General features: G+C 46.3%; 1 protein-coding gene across 5 annotated transcripts in view; it reads left to right on the top strand.

The window, feature by feature from the left end:
* Window positions 1-15,285, top strand: part of DOCK7 (dedicator of cytokinesis 7) — a 131,583-nt gene extending 116,298 nt beyond the window's left edge. For 3 of the 5 annotated variants that reach the window (XM_069738177.1, XM_069738175.1, XM_069738178.1), the window contains 9 exons: window positions 1,550-1,681; window positions 2,780-2,794; window positions 6,815-6,940; window positions 8,322-8,411; window positions 8,586-8,822; window positions 9,978-10,121; window positions 10,369-10,475; window positions 13,286-13,453; window positions 13,627-15,285. In XM_069738177.1, the coding sequence (XP_069594278.1) occupies window positions 1,550-1,681; window positions 2,780-2,794; window positions 6,815-6,940; window positions 8,322-8,411; window positions 8,586-8,822; window positions 9,978-10,121; window positions 10,369-10,475; window positions 13,286-13,453; window positions 13,627-13,669 (1,062 nt within the window). In that variant the 3' untranslated portion in view covers window positions 13,670-15,285. Of the gene's footprint in view, window positions 1-1,549; window positions 1,682-2,779; window positions 2,795-6,805; window positions 6,941-8,321; window positions 8,412-8,585; window positions 8,823-9,977; window positions 10,122-10,368; window positions 10,476-13,285; window positions 13,454-13,626 lie in introns of all 5 variants that reach the window. The other 2 variants (XM_069738179.1, XM_069738176.1) reach the window with 1 other exon arrangement.
* Window positions 15,286-15,746: the final 461 nt, after the last annotated feature.

Genomic DNA, 15,746 nt, shown 5'->3' with positions numbered 1-15,746 from the left:
AGTTTCCCTCTTTCTCAGTGAGATGGGATTAGTTGGAGCAGATGTCTTCACATGCTGCTGCTGCTCTTTTATCTCACAGAGAAAAAGGGAACATGCACCTGTGAGTAAAGAGAAGGAAGATCTGCTCAGGAAGACATCCGTTGCTCAGGAAGTCATCCGCTCCTCCCCTCTCGCAGAGAAAGAGGGAACCTGCAGCTGGAGGAGCTGCTCAGGAAGACCTCTACTCCTCCTCCCCTCTCGCAGAAAAAGAGGGAACCTGCAGCTGCAGGAGCTGCTTAGGAAGACATCCGCTCCTCCTCCCCTCTCGCAGAAAAAGAGGGAACCTGCAGCTGGAGGAGCTGCTTAGGAAGACATCCGCTCCTCCTTCCCTCTCGCAGAGAAAGAGGGAACCTGCAGCTGGGGGAGCTGCTCAAGAAAATATCTATTCCTCCTCCCCTCTCACAGAGAACCGGAAGCTGAGAAGAGGAGCTGCTCAAGAAAATATCTATTCCTCCTCAACTCACAGAGAAAGACAAAACCTGCAGTTGGAGGAGCTGCTCAGGAAGACATCTGCTCCTCCTTTCACAGAGAAAGATGGAACATGCAGCTGTATGGACTGAGAAGAGGAGCTGCTCAGGAAGACATCTGCTCCTCTTCCCCTCACAGAGAAAGAGGGATCCTGCAGCTGTAGGAGCTGAGAGGAGGATCTGCTCGGGAAGGCATCTGCTCCTCCTCCCCTCACAAAGAAAGAGGGAACCTGCAGCTGTAGGGGCTGAGAGGAGGAGCTGATCAGGAAGACATCTGCTACTTCTCCCCTCACAGAGAAAGAGTGAACCTGCAGCTGTAGGGGCTGAGAAAAGGAGCTGATCAGGAAGACATCTGCTCCTCCTCCCCTCACAGAGAAAGAGGGGACCTGCAGCTGTATGGGCTGAGAGGAGGAGCTGCTCAGGAAGACATCTGCTCATCCTCCCCTCACAGAGAAAGAGGGATCCTGCAGCTGTAGGGGCTGAGAGGAGGAGCTGCTTAGGAAGACATCTGCTCCTCTTCCCCTCACAGAGAAAGAGGGATCCTACAGCTGTGGGAGCTGAGAAGAGGAGCTGCCCAGGAAGACATCTCCTCCTCCTCCCTTCACAGACAAAGAGGGAACCTGCAGCTGTAGGGGCTGAGAGGAGGAGCTGCTCGGGAAGACATCTGCTCCTCCTTCCATCACAAAGAAAGAGGGAACCTGCAGCTGTATGGGCTGAGAGGAGGAGCTGCATAGGAAGACATCTGCTTCTCCTCCCCTCACAAAGAAAGAGGGAACCTGCAGCTGTAGGGGCTGAGAGAAGGAGCTGCTCAGGAAGACATCCGTTCCTCCTCCCTTACAGAGAAAGAGGGAACCTGCAGCTGTAGGGGCTGAGAGGAGGAGCTGATCAGGAAGACATCTGCTACTTCTCCCTCACAGAGAAAGAGGGGGCTGTCATTTGATTGGCTCAGAGCAAATAGCCCAGTGATGACATCACAGCAGTCGTGACCATACACCGCTACTCTTCCCCTCGCTCATTTTCACTGGTTAATGACTCTCTTTCAGGCTGGAATGTATGAGGCCGTGAACGACGTCTACAAAGTCCTCATTCCCATCCATGAAGCCAACAGGGAAGCCAAGAAGCTTTGTGCAATTCACGGTAAACTCCAGGAAGCGTTCAGCAAGATCGTCCACCAGGTAACGAGAGACCGGCGTCCCGAACTGTACGATTCAGTGCACCCGAATATCCCCCTCAGTAATCATGTGACCTCAATACTAATAAGACATCCGTAATTGCCACATAGCGCCCCCTAGTGCACGCCATTTGTATTGCAGGGCACAAATTTATCCTGATTTCCTTTTTAAATATACAATATCTGCCGAAAATGAAGGCATCTCATAGATCCATGCTGACATTTACAGCAAGCTAGCCAGGTCTAAGATGAGGAGCGCGCGGTTACTGCCTCCCTGCAGTGCTGACCTTCTCCAGCAGAAGAAGCAATGACCCCTGCGGAGCCACTCAAACATCATCTCCCGGCTCTTACATAAGTGGCGCCTCATGTACTGTAATAGATGAATGATCCTAGAAAAGTCCGGATATTGTGCCCTAAATATTCTGCCCCCATTCGCGCGGCACTCTGCCCCCATTCGCGCGGCACCCTGCCCCCATTCGCGCGGCACCCTGCCCCCATTCGCGCGGCACCCTGCCCCCATTCGCGCGGCACCCTGCCCCCATTCGCGCGGCACCCTGCCCCCATTCGCGCGGCACCCTGCCCCCATTCGCGCGGCACCCTGCCCCCATTCGCGCGGCACCCTGCCCCCATTCGCGCGGCACCCTGCCCCCATTCGCGCGCCACCCTGCCCCCATTCGCGCGCCACCCTGCCCCCATTCGCGCGCCACCCTGCCCCCATTCGCGCGCCACCCTGCCCCCATTCGCGCGGCACCCTGCCCCCATTCGCGCGGCACCCTGCCCCCATTCGCGCGGCACCCTGCCCCCATTCGCGCAGCACTCTGCCCCCATTCCCCGTTGGACAGATTTTCATCAAAGAAAAAGACAAGTTAAAATATTTCCTTTTTGCACTGACCTGTCATGTAATGTCTTTTTTTTTTCTGGTGCAGGGTAAGAAGAGGCATCAGGTGCACTACAATTCCCAGAATGCATTGCCTGACCCATGGTCACATTGGCTGTATTTAGATGCGCGGATGCTGCATGCTGGGAGTTGTAGTCCAGCCGCGGTTGCCTCTGCCTGGGAGTGTGCACTGTTGACACTGTTTTTTATCTCCTTGTTACACAGAGTACTGGCTGGGAGGTAGGTAACGTGCAGTCAGTAAAGACCACTAATAGTCTGAGCCCCCTGCAATGCTTGACCCACATGTGCTAGCGGTGGGCTGTGTGCCGTGACCTGATCCATTAACCAGACACATTGCACCCTCCGGTCATGGTAAAGTCCAGCTAGACCTAGTGCATGACGTTCACACCGTGACACTAATAAGTGACCATCATGTCACTCTCATCATCGTCCTCCAGAAGTAGTGCTCTCTCCATCAACACCTATCTCAACCCCTCCCCCAATGCACCTCCAAAATCAAGGGGTCGATTCAGCCCTTTTTTATTTTCTATCTGTAGCCTTCAGTTTATAGGACTCCACATGTTTTCCAAACACCCCTCACTGGGACCCACATATATCATACAAGCATGGCCCCCGTGGCTCTGCCGGCAGTGGGCAGGCGTCTTTTATTTTCCCAGTGCATCTAAGGTGAGCAACGTTCCAAATATTCTTAATTAAAAACACCCTACATTTTTGTGTATGCAGCTCCTCTGCTGAGCTTTGTGTCGCCGTGTTAACAGACTACAAACAAAACCTGTGCAGTCTGATCCTGTAGTCCTGCATTTCTCCATTGTAACGTACAAAACATAGTTTGTAACCATGAAGATGCATAGGAGCTGTATACAGAAAACGGGAGAGCAAAGGATGGGAAGGAGGCATCACATGACTGCGGGATCCGACTACAGAGTTTGTGTGTAGTCTGCAGCCATGGAGACGATTGGAAATTCTTTGTCTATTTGCAAAGGTTTTATTTATTTTCATATTTTCAATATTTTACATTTGCATTGGAGAAATAAAAGTCCTGAGTGCAGTGGACGGAGGCTGAAGGGGCCAACACGTGCCATAAATGTCTGATGAAAGCAGCTCCCTCCTGAGAATGGGGCCACCAGGAATGGATGGGAGACTGCACAACCAAATCCTCCGGCATTTGTGGCAGGTCCTATGGATATGGCTAAAGGTCTGAGATGGTAATAGCCCTTTAAATAAGGAACATAATATGTGGACAACCCCTTTTAAGACCAGCATCTGGTTTTATAATAGATCTCCACCAGCAGAATAGTGAGTGCAGCTCTGGGGTATAATACAGGATGTAGCTCAGGATCAGTAATGTAGGTACAGTGACTGCACCAGCAGAATAGTGAGTGCAGCTCTGGGGTATAATACAGGATGTAACTCAGGATCAGTAATGTAATGTATGTACATAGTGACTGCACCAGCAGAATAGTGAGTGCAGCTCTGGAGTATAATACAGGATGTAACTCAGGATCAGTAATGTAATGTATGTACACTGTGTCTGCACCAGCAGAATAGTGAGTGCAGCTCTGGGGTATAATACAGGATGTAACTCAGGATTGTTAATGTATGTACACAGTGACTGCACCAGCAGAATAGTGAGTGCAGCTCTGGAGTATAATCCAGGATGTAACTCAGGATCAGTACAGGGTCAGTAATGTAATGTATGTACACAGTGACTGCACCAGCAGAATAGTGAGTGCAGCTCTGGAGTATAATACAGGATGTAACTCAGGATCAGTAATGTATGTACACAGTGACTGCACCAGCAGAATAGTGAGTGCAGCTCTGGGGTATAATACAGGAGGTAACTCAGGATCAGTAATGTATGTACACAGTGACTGCACCAGCAGAATAGTGAGTGCAGCTCTGGAGTATAATACAGGATCAGTATAATTTCTACAATCTGATAAGAAAGTTTAGTAGATTAAATCAGATTTTAGCATTTACACTCTGTTTCCACACATTTGTGACTCTTTTTTTTAACCTTTGGGCTATTAATCCCTTCCAGGCAGATTATTTAGGCCTGACCTAAGTTTAGCTAAATCGACCCCTGAACTTGATGTCCTCCCATGTATAGTTTTTCCTGCATGCCAACATCCATCATTACCTTACGTTGCTTTATCTGAGAGGTATGGGATCTGTGGCCTGCTCAGGAGTTGTGGACCCCAAGTACTTGCTGGCACTTGTAGTGCGACAGCCTCTGGACAGCCACTGATCGTTTACCTTCGCTTTTCATGCATGTCGCTTGTACTTAACACTTTCCTCTCCATCCTAACCCCTGTAGTCTCTGCATCGCCCTCACCACGTCCCCGTCATTGCACTTGTACGTTTTCCAGTTGAATATTTTGTTTTTCTCCATTTTAGTTTTTGGACGAACCCTAATTAAAATAATTTCTGTTTTTGTTTTTTCCTGCCCTTCACCCACTGTCTTCCCCCGGTTGCTGACCCTTCTTGTCCCCACTTTTTACTCTTGTCTGTTGTGGTAAGTTCCATCTCCTGGATAATTACTTTTATGTCTCATTTAACTTCAGCCAAGAGGAAAAAAAAAGGAAGATAATTGACAATTGACCCTTAATTTGCCGGAAGGTTGTGGGAGATTTTGAATTGGATGTAACTTTAAAAAAAAAAAAAAGAAAAAAAAAAAAATCCCCACTTTAGTGAACTGTAACTCTTCCCACTTACAGTTTTCTATGTTGGTGTAAGGAACGACCCGGCCGCCGGCGCTGCCTCTTCCTGTGTGATGATGACCCCCTTTCCCCTCCAGCCCTCCGCAGCACTGACGAGAGGGGTTCACCGTGCGTTATATAACCATATGGTGGCTGTGTGCTATCTCTCGGCTCTGTTAACGGCTCTGCGGTGTAATCTCCTCTCTCATGCTGCCCTATTATTTTTTTTTTCCTTCTGGAAAATAATAGGTTAATCAGCGCTTTAGTTTCCTGTAATCCTCTGTGCTGCTGTGCGCACCCGTCCACACTGGTCCTCTGTAGTCATCACATTGACCACACAAACACACACTGTAGAGATATTCGTCATCTCCGGGTCAAGGCCCTCACGTCAGGCTCTAGTCTGTCAGAGCATGCTGGGAGTTATAGTTCTTCAACACTTCTAGTTGACTTTTGCAGTATGGAGGCTGTCATCATTACTTGACCCTTTCTGCAGCTGCCTAGTCTTAACATGGATGATGAGTGATTATATGCACTAAAGGGTGTGAACACTTTTGCAACCAGCATTTACTACATATTTTACCGTTTCGTGCATACAGCTTCTATGCAAACCTATGTGTCTCCATGGTTGCAGGCTACAAACAAACCCCACGTGTAGCCTGATCTTGCAGTCTATCGGTCTCAGAGGTAGCGATCGTAGGATTAGATGGCACAGAGTTGCTTTATCTGTAACCATGAAGACGCATAGAGGCTGTGTACACAAAACGGTAAGATTTGAGGATATTTGCAAAGTGACTCTTTTTTGCATATATGATATGTATAGAGTATCTTCAGTCCATTGGATCTGTAAAAAAAAAAAAAGTTTGCAAAAGTATTCATACCCTTTAAATAAAAGTTAGCATTGGTTCAACTGATTTGAGTGCAGCTGATGCAGCATTTATAATTAGTAAGTGCACTTGAATCATGGCTCCATTTTTGCTGCCAGAGTGCAGCAGAGCGGAGTATATCTTGCTAAATCGTGGCAAAACTGCATAATTTTGCGTGAATTTTGCATAAAAATCCGGGGGTCCGACCACAACCAGTGATTTCCTAATGTAATCAGTGGTCTTATTGATGCGATACACTTTATTGATCCGAGGGAAATTATGGTAATGCCAGGCTTTACTCAGCTTGCACCGACCTTGAGTCATTTCATATTACATTCCACATTCAGAGCTGCACTCACATCCTGTCCGCCTCCTGCTGCTTCAGTGTCTGCACCAATCGTGCTCTGCAGCACTGCAGTCTGATGCTGAAACCATTGCAGCTTTCACAGTGCATCAGAATACTGTGAGGGTTTGTCTGCCGGACTGAAATTGTGAGACGGGAGAATTCCGAGTGCAGCTCTGAAGCTTAGGAGAAGCTATACCTGAAGATCTGTGCAAGATGAGGACAGCAGAGTCTTCATGTTGTTTATCGATGTCCAGAGTATCTGATGTGATTCTTTCCGCCGGTCATTACCCTTGTGATAATTTAGCCTCCCTCTTGTCCTCAGGACGGGAAGAGAATGTTTGGGACGTATTTCCGTGTGGGTTTTTACGGAACCAGATTTGGAGACTTAGACGAACAAGAGTTTGTTTACAAAGAACCAGCAATAACCAAACTGGCGGAAATCTCCCACCGCCTGGAGGTAAAACACCAATGACTGTAGAGATTGTGTCTGGAGTATGAGCACAGATGGTATTTCCCTTTAACGACCATCTTATCTTTATAGAGACAGGAAGGCAGTACTATCTGTGCCTGTCATTAATATAGGGACAGAAGAAGGCAGTACTATCTGTGCTCAAGTTATTTGTATAGGGAGACAAGGCAGTACTATCTGTGCCCAAGTAATTTCTATAGGGAGTCAGGAAGGCAGTACTATCTGTGCCTAAGTCTTTCATGTAGGGAATCAGTAAGGCAGTACTATCTGTGCCCAAGTAATTTTTATAGGGAGTCAGGAAAGCAGTACTATCTGTGCTGATGTTATTTATCTAGAAGGCAGTACTGTCTGTGCCTAAATCATTTGTATAGAAAAAAGGAGGCAATACTAGCTGCTCCTACATAATTTTTATAGAGACAGAGAGGCCGTAATACATGGGCCTATCTGTATTTTTTATATAGGGAGGCAAGAAAGCAGTACTTATCAGCACCTATACCATTTATTTAGACCGTGCAGTTGTACTATCTGTACCTACATAATTTATATAGAGGAACAGGAATATAATATTATGGCTGCATACATCATTTGTATAGAGACAGGGAGGCAGTACTATCTGTGCTTACACTATTTATGTATAGATATAGGGATGCAACACTCTGTGACAACTTCAGGAAAGCAGAAAAATATGCGGCACTCACCCAGTAGAAGCTGTATTAACGTGCTCTTTATTGGAAAAAGAATGTGCATACATCCATTTAGGACATCAGGTGGAGCGGAGGGTGCGGTGATGGAGGCTGGACTCTGTGACAACTTAATTAACCAAGGAATAGAGAGAGATGGTAATTTGTGTGCCTACATAAATTTTTTAGGAAGACAGTACAACTTTACTATTTGTACCTACAATCATGTACAGGTAGAGACATGGAGGCAGCACTATCTATCTATAATGCACAGGAATGCAGTACTATCTACACCTGCATAATTTGTGTAGAGACAGAGGACGTACTCTCTATACCTTCATAAATTATATGGAGAAAAAAAGCAATACTATCTGTGCCTATATAATGTACAGGGACACAGTACTATCTACTGTACATCTACACAATATATAGAGACAGGGAGGCAGTATTATCTGTGCCTATATAATGTATACAGAGACAGGGATGCAGTACTATCTGTGCCTTTTATAATGTACCTAAAAAGACAGAGAGGCAATATTATCTACACCTAACCAATGTATATTATTATAGAGAGACAGAGATGCAGCACTATCTGTGCCTAGATAGTTTAATATTAATGGAGATTTTTGTGTCTTTATTGACCGGTGAATGCAGGACTTTGTGTAATCCACACCCCTTTGTTTCTGTAGGGATTTTACGGTGAGCGGTTCGGGGAGGACGTCGTCGAGGTCATTAAGGATTCGAACCCGGTCGACAAGTGTAAATTAGATTCTAATAAGGTAACGGAGAGGATTCCAGGTTTCTTTTCTTTTTTTTTGGTGTGGGGGTCGGGTACTGATCTATTCTATAGCGGGTGCATCAGTGGGATCGATCTCCTATGTGGAGCCTTCAGATGTGCAGACCCCATATCTTTCCGTGGAGGATCTCTGCATATCTGTTGTGTCTGTCTGCAGGCGTTCATCCAGATCACATACGTGGAGCCGTACTTTGACACCTATGAAATGAAGGATCGGATCACCTACTTTGACAAGAACTACAACCTGCGGCGGTTCATGTACTGCACGCCCTTCACCTTGGACGGAAGGGCACATGGGGAATTGCACGAGCAGTTCAAGAGGAAGACGATCCTGACCACGTCGCACGCGTTCCCCTACATCAAAACCCGGATAAACGTCATTCACAAAGAGGAGGTGAGGGGCGTACATCACCGGGTTTTAATTGTCGTGCTACTTCGCAGGTCTCCACGTGACCCTTTTCACTTGCATTGTCCTGCGATGTAGCAGTGACATACAGCGGATCTCTGGTCGCACGAATAGTGTTGCGGCCAAAGACGCTCTGACAACGTTACTGTAAGCAAGCAGAGATCTTACTTTGTGCTTTGCTTCTGCATTATTGTATTTTCCAGAGTTGCCGAACTTTCTTTTTTGAAACTTCAATTTACATAAAAACTCCCGAGTTTTGAAACTTTGGCGCAATCAGTTGCAGTGATCGGTATAGTCTCCATTGTTCCCCCACTTTCCAGAAATTCACACTGTAGGTAGTGATTCCTGTAGTTTATTTTGCTCTCAGATGCTAATCTGGTGTCTGTGGATATTGGGGAATAACTTTCCAGAAGCAGAAGGTTTTTGTATTTTTTACCTAACTTAAAGGGATATGGTCAAATTGTCTCTTGAGCAGCTTAGAGTTCTGCAATCTCACAGAGAGAGAGAGAGAATTTTCTAGCTCCAAAATTTGGGACCTCGTTATTTTTGGGTTCTGGTTAAAGTTAGGGTAAAGTTCTGGTACATGAACCGAACTTTAGAATAAAGTTTGGGTAAGGTACCAGAACCTGAACTTCCACGGGTCCTGCTCATGTTGCACTCGGCACATGTTCTGCTGTAAGACCTTCGAGTATTTGAACAAGCACACCGCTCAGGACTTTGAGAGCCCAGATTAGTAGATCTGATCTGAAAGTTGCCATTGCTCAGGCAGGCGATTTTGAAAGATTTATAACCGCGTCTCTTCAGAAGCCGAGAGGAAGGCAGAGGCTTACTCATGTACTGTATATAAATAAAGGTGCTGGAGAGAAGTCACTGGGATGTAGAGAGTTAACTCCTTTCCTGGAATGTAACTACTGCACACTTTGTCTCTGAAAGCTGAGCTTCATGAAATCTAGCTGTACACTATAAAAGAGAAAAGCTCTCAGAATGACAGCAGATAGAATAAGCAAGTTAATTGCAAACTTTCTTATTTTCCTTCTAACTAAATAAAGGGGTGTTCTCACATTCTTTAATTTCATTAAAAATGAGAGAATCTTGGGGTGACTGTTTTGGGCCTGTCAGTGATCACTCCTGTGCACGTTGCAGATCATTTTGACTCCTATTGAAGTCGCTATCGAGGACATGCAGAAGAAGACCCAAGAGTTGGCTTTTGCCACCCACCAGGATCCGGCCGATCCTAAGATGCTGCAGATGGTCTTACAGGGCTCCGTGGGGACGACTGTGAATCAGGTGGGCTCTGATCTCCGGCTATAGCACAGCGGTGGCATCACCTAGAGATGGCAATGACATATTCATCCATTTCTGTGAAGCAGAAGCCGCGGACATTTTCCGATAGTGATGTCGCGCTGCCCCTTGGTATTGCGGGTATTGGCTTCTACCGTGATCATGGCTGGCAGATACTTTGTTCCTTAGTGGCGTTCAGTATGACGGCACACAAGTGGGGTACATTAATGTTTCATGGTCGTTTCTCTTGCAGGGTCCGCTGGAGGTAGCTCAGGTGTTTTTATCGGAGATTCCAAACGATCCCAAATTATTCCGACATCATAACAAACTGAGACTCTGTTTTAAAGATTTCACAAAAAGGTATGTTTCCCTTTAAGGATAAGCACTCTCCATACGGTAAATTATGGGCCATCCATGCAATGCTGTTATACCATTGATTTCAGTACATTTCTTTCTGCAGGAGTTGACCAAGAATCCATCAGTGAGCTCATTTTGTTACAGTTTGCATCGCTTCTCTTTTTCTCCGCTCTTCTGATGTGATCTGTGGTCATAAGTCAACGACAAAGTTAATTATTGAAGTTCAACTTAAGAGCTCAGAAAAGTTACAAACTGTTAGGCCATGTTCACACAGTGCGTTTTTTACTGCGGAACCGCAGCGGTTTTGCCGCTGCGGTTCCGCAGCTGTTTTCCATGCAGGGTACATAACAATGTAACCCTATGGAAAACAGTCACTGCTGTGCACATGATCCGTAATTTCGTTTAAAAAGCCGCGCAGAATAGCTGCGGCAAAAAAGGAGCATGTCACTTCTTTTTCCTGAACCGCAGCGGTTCTGCACCCATAGACCTCCATTGTGAGGTCAAAATCGCAGTAAACCCGCAGATCAAAAATATATCTGCGGGTTTTACTGCGATTTGATGTGCAGAACCGCTGCAGCAGGAAGTGCGGGGGAGCGGGCGGAAGTGCGTGGGCGGAGTGTGGCTGCCCCCCCGTGCTCCGATCCGGCCCCCCGTGCTCCGATGCCCCCACCCCCATGCTCCGATGCCCCCCCCCAGTGCTCCGATGCCCCCCCCGTGCCCTAATCTCCCCCCCTTATACTTACCCGGCGTCCCGGTGTCCGTCCGGCCGTCTTCTCCCTGGGCGCCGCCATCTTGCAAAATGGCGGGCGCATGCGCAGTGCGCCCGCCGAATCTGCCGGCCGGCAGATTCGCTCCAAAGTGCATTTTGATCACTGAGATGTAACCTATCTCAGTGATCAAAATAAAAAATAGTAAATGACACCCCCCCCACTTTGTCACCCCCATTGGTAGGGACAATAAAAAAATTAAGAATTTTTTTTTTTTTTTTCCACTAAAGTTAGAATAGGGTTAGGGGTAGGGGTAGGGGTAGGGGTAGGGTTAGGGGTAGGGTTAGGGTATTTTCAGCCATTTTAGCCCTAAAAAGCTTCCTAGGAAACACACAGTCTCTGCATAGAAAACTGCATAAAAAAAGGATAAAAAAACGCATCAAAAAACGCATCAAAAAAGGACAAAAAAAGGACCTGCGTTTTCTGCCAAGAGCTGCAGTTTTTTAAAAAAACTGTCCTGAAAAAAAAAGGATGGAAATCCTGAACGTGTGAACATACCCTGAGATCGAGCTCACTGTCGGATTTTCAGTTAAATCATTCTGCAGCCAGCAATATACAGGGAGACAAAAAAGCCTAACTGCATTATTTTTAAAATTATTTTTAACCCCAAATACATAAATATCCCCGACAGTGTCCACCACAAGTTTTCACATCCTATCTTCAGGTATTGCAGCTTGGCCTCATTCACTTTAAGGCCATGTTCACACAGTGCGTTTTTTACCGCGGAACCGCGGCGGTTTTGCCGCTGCGGTTCCGCAGCTGTTTTCCATGCAGGGTACAGTACACTGTACCCTATGGAAAACAGGACACACTGTGCACATGGTCCGGAAATTGTAAAAAAAAAAAGACGCGCTGAATAGCTCCCGGAAAAAAGAAGGAGCATGTCAATTCTTTTTCCGGAGCCGCAGCGGTTCTGCACCCATAGACCTCCATTGTGAGGTCCAAACCGCAGTAAAACCCGCAGATCAAAAATATATCTGCGGGTTTTACTGCGGTTTGATGTGCAGAACCGCTGCAGCAGGAAGTGCGGGGAGCGGGCGGAAGTGCATGGGCGGAGTGTGGCTGCCCCCCCCGTGTTCCGATCCCGCCCCCCCGTGGTCCGATGCCCCCCCCCAGTGCTCCGATGCCCCCCCCCCAGTGCTCTGATGCCCCCCCCGTGCCCTAATCTCCCCCCCTTATACTCACCCGGCGTCCCGGTGTCCGTCCGGCCGTCTTCTCCCTGGGCGCCGCCATCTTGCAAAATGGCGGGCGCATGCGCAGTGCGCCCGCCGAATCTGCCGGCCGGCAGATTCGTTCCAAAGTGCATTTTGATCACTGAGATATAACCTATCTCAGTGATCAAAATAAAAAAATAGTAAATGACACCCCCCCCCTTTGTCACCCCCATAGGTAGGGACAATAAAAAAAATAAAGAATTTTTTTTTTTTTTTTTCACTAAGGTTAGAATAGGGGTAGGGTTAGGGTTAGGGTTAGGGTTAGGGGTAGGGTTAGGGGTAGGGTTAGGGGTAGGGTTAGGGTATTTTCAGCCATTTTAACCCTAAAAAAATTCCAAGAAAACACACAGACTCTGGCTAGAAAACTGCATCAAAAAAACGCATCAAAAAACGCATCAAAAAACGCATCAAAAACGGACCAAAAAAGGACCAAAAAAAGGACCTGCGTTTTCTGCCAAGAGCTGCAGTTTTTTAAAAAACAGTCAGGAAAAAAAAAGGATGGAAATCCTGAACGTGTGAACATACCCTAATGGAGAAGAGTTGCATTAGGTTTTTCTTGGGAATCCTCTGCTTTTCCATGCTATGGCTGTACGTCTGATAATTCAGAATATCCAGCACTCATCAGGTCCCATTGATGCCGGATTACACTATTTTTAAAGAGAATGTGATGTTTTCTGCAATGTCCTGTAAGCACCACGTTCTACGGCACGGCTTCAAAGACTGAAGATCTGATGGTGGTTGTGGATGGATGATGGGAGTAGTTCCTTCCCGTGCTCAGGAGACACTGCGGAGAGGAATGTTGCAGCCGTTTCACCTGTGTATTCTCTAATAGGTGCGAGGACGCTCTGCGAAAAAATAAGAGTCTCATCGGGCCGGACCAGAAGGAATATCAGCGGGAGCTGGAGCGTAACTACCACCGCCTGAAGGAGGCGCTGCAGCCGCTCATCAACAGGAAGATCCCACAGCTGTACAAGAATGTGGTCCCCATCACCTGTCACAGGTAATCGGCAGCCGCCATGTGGAGGACACCGGCTGTCCTAGGCCTTCATTCTAGTTGGAGCGGGGGGAGGGGAAGGTCACTTTCTGTATTTTTGCAGTAGTTTTCACATCGCTTGTCCACAGTTGCGGTCTGACGCCCGCGTTCTTTATATCACTGCTTTCTGTGCTCTGTAGGGATTCATTCAGTAGAATGAGTCTAAGAAAAATCGACTTGTGATATGAAGAAAGTTGGGATCGCTCCTCCCTATGACACTGATACCTGGCGGAAAGCATTGGGGGCACAGGACGCAGGCGCCCGTTACACCGAGAACAGATCCTCGTCCTGCATGTTGCAGCACCGGGACCCCCAGAGTGGGGGATTTCGCCGTCAAGACTGTTACGGGAAGGTCCGCTATCGCAACGATCGGGCGTTACTTTGGATTCCATTATTTCACTATTATTCATTTCCTGTGGTACAAAGATCCATTTTTTTTTATCACTATTTATGCAATTTGCATTTACTTGTATTATGTTTCTATTAATTTATATTCCACCTTGTCATTTTAATACTTTTTTTTAAGGTACTCTCATCCTTTCTCTTCGTTACCAATCATTTTATTTTATTTTTTTATTGCAAATTGAACCACAGCCATAAAGTTGTGAATGGTTTATAGGAGGAGACATTGAGTTCTCCGGTACTAAGCTCTCTGATTCCTGCTCAGTGGCCATCATTCTGTTTTTTTTTAATGTTTTTTTTTCTTTGCACACTTTCTAGATTCAGATCTGAATGCTCCGACAAGAGAAATAACTTTCTTTGTCATAATTTTCTTTTTTTTCTAATGGTGGCCAATTATAACCATTACCATGGAGTTGCTACGATCGGTATGAAAACATTCCCATTGTTGGTGGTGGCATCATCTCATCCATTTTTTTCCTCCGTCATTATCTTGCATTGGTCGATTACTCAGGGCCATCTACGCCAAACATTGAGAAGGAGATTATTACTTTATTTATTGCAGTATCTAATGACGGTACTTATCCTTTAAGAACCGGGACGCTTTTAAGGTACAATATGGCGTTAAAATTAACGTAACCACATAACTTGCCAAACTCTACGATCTTCCACTGTTACATACACGTCTCGTGAGATTAGATTAGAAGCACCTTGAAGAAATGTTTCTCATTTCTTTTCCGCTCTGGAAGAAGCCATTTCTATTTTCTTATTCAGCATTTTGTGTCTGTCCTCTACGTCCATTGGCTCACACTGGGAGTTATAGTTTTTGCTGCCAGTTTGGAGGGTTGAGGGGTGTCCGGGACCACTTCTCTATTCCTATTAGCATGGAGAAGATCTAGAACATCTCCACACATCTTGGGGCGACTTAGGTAGATTTCGAGGTCCGGATCTAGTGTTCAAGAAAGAGTTGCGGGACTGTAGTCCGTGGCCACTAGATGAGAGCCTTCACGTTGCGAACTGGCACCTTCTCAGATTATCAGGTCATGGGTGACCTCCTCATTCCGGCATGGCATCACATTCGGAATATCAGAAGAAGCGCTGGGATTCCAAACGGTAATAGGAGGTTCTTAGAGCTCTGGTCCGGCCGGGTTTCTGCCACTTTTTGCTCGACTCTTTCTAATTCCTCGTAGGTAGATGTTCTTTACACAGCACAAGTTACTTTCCAGCCACTCACGCTTAGGAATATTACAAGCATTCAGTTGGCAGGTAAACATTTCCGAGTTACTGACGGGTTACTAAATTGTGGCTATTTATTGCTCTTCAGCCTTTGTGCTCAGATTATATTCCGTGTATATTTTGTAATGTATTATTTGGACTCATTAAACTATGAAATATTTTTACTTGTGAAATCTTGAGTCATTTATATCACATAACAGATGAGTAAATACAATACTAATGGTATAGAGCTTCAATCTCCCCCACACACGAACAATAAAATGCCCACCACTAAGGAAGGGCAGGAGGGGGTGTATGACATGTTCTCTCCTGTATGTGAAAAATTCTAGGCTCGGGTGAGATCTTAAATTCTGCGAAGAGGAGTCTTACTTACCGGTAACAGGATTTTTTGGAATCAATGACAGCACCACAAGAGAAGGGATCTGCCCACCAAGGACAGGAAACCTACAGGCTAAAAAGGGCGGCACCTCTCATTCTCAAAGGACAACCAACAGCACATAAACTTAAGGTGTGGAATCATTACCGTAGCGAAAGAAGTACTTACCCACGCATGACAGGAGGGAATATAAGAGTGCTGTCATGGGTTCCGAAAAATCCCATTACCTGAAAAGTAACCAAGACTTTA

Source organism: Ranitomeya imitator, chromosome 8, assembly GCF_032444005.1.
Source record: "Ranitomeya imitator isolate aRanImi1 chromosome 8, aRanImi1.pri, whole genome shotgun sequence".
Classification (NCBI taxonomy): Eukaryota; Metazoa; Chordata; class Amphibia; order Anura; family Dendrobatidae; genus Ranitomeya; species Ranitomeya imitator.
The sequence above is the reverse complement of the archived record's forward strand: the minus strand, read 5'-3'. Positions and strand labels throughout refer to the sequence as shown.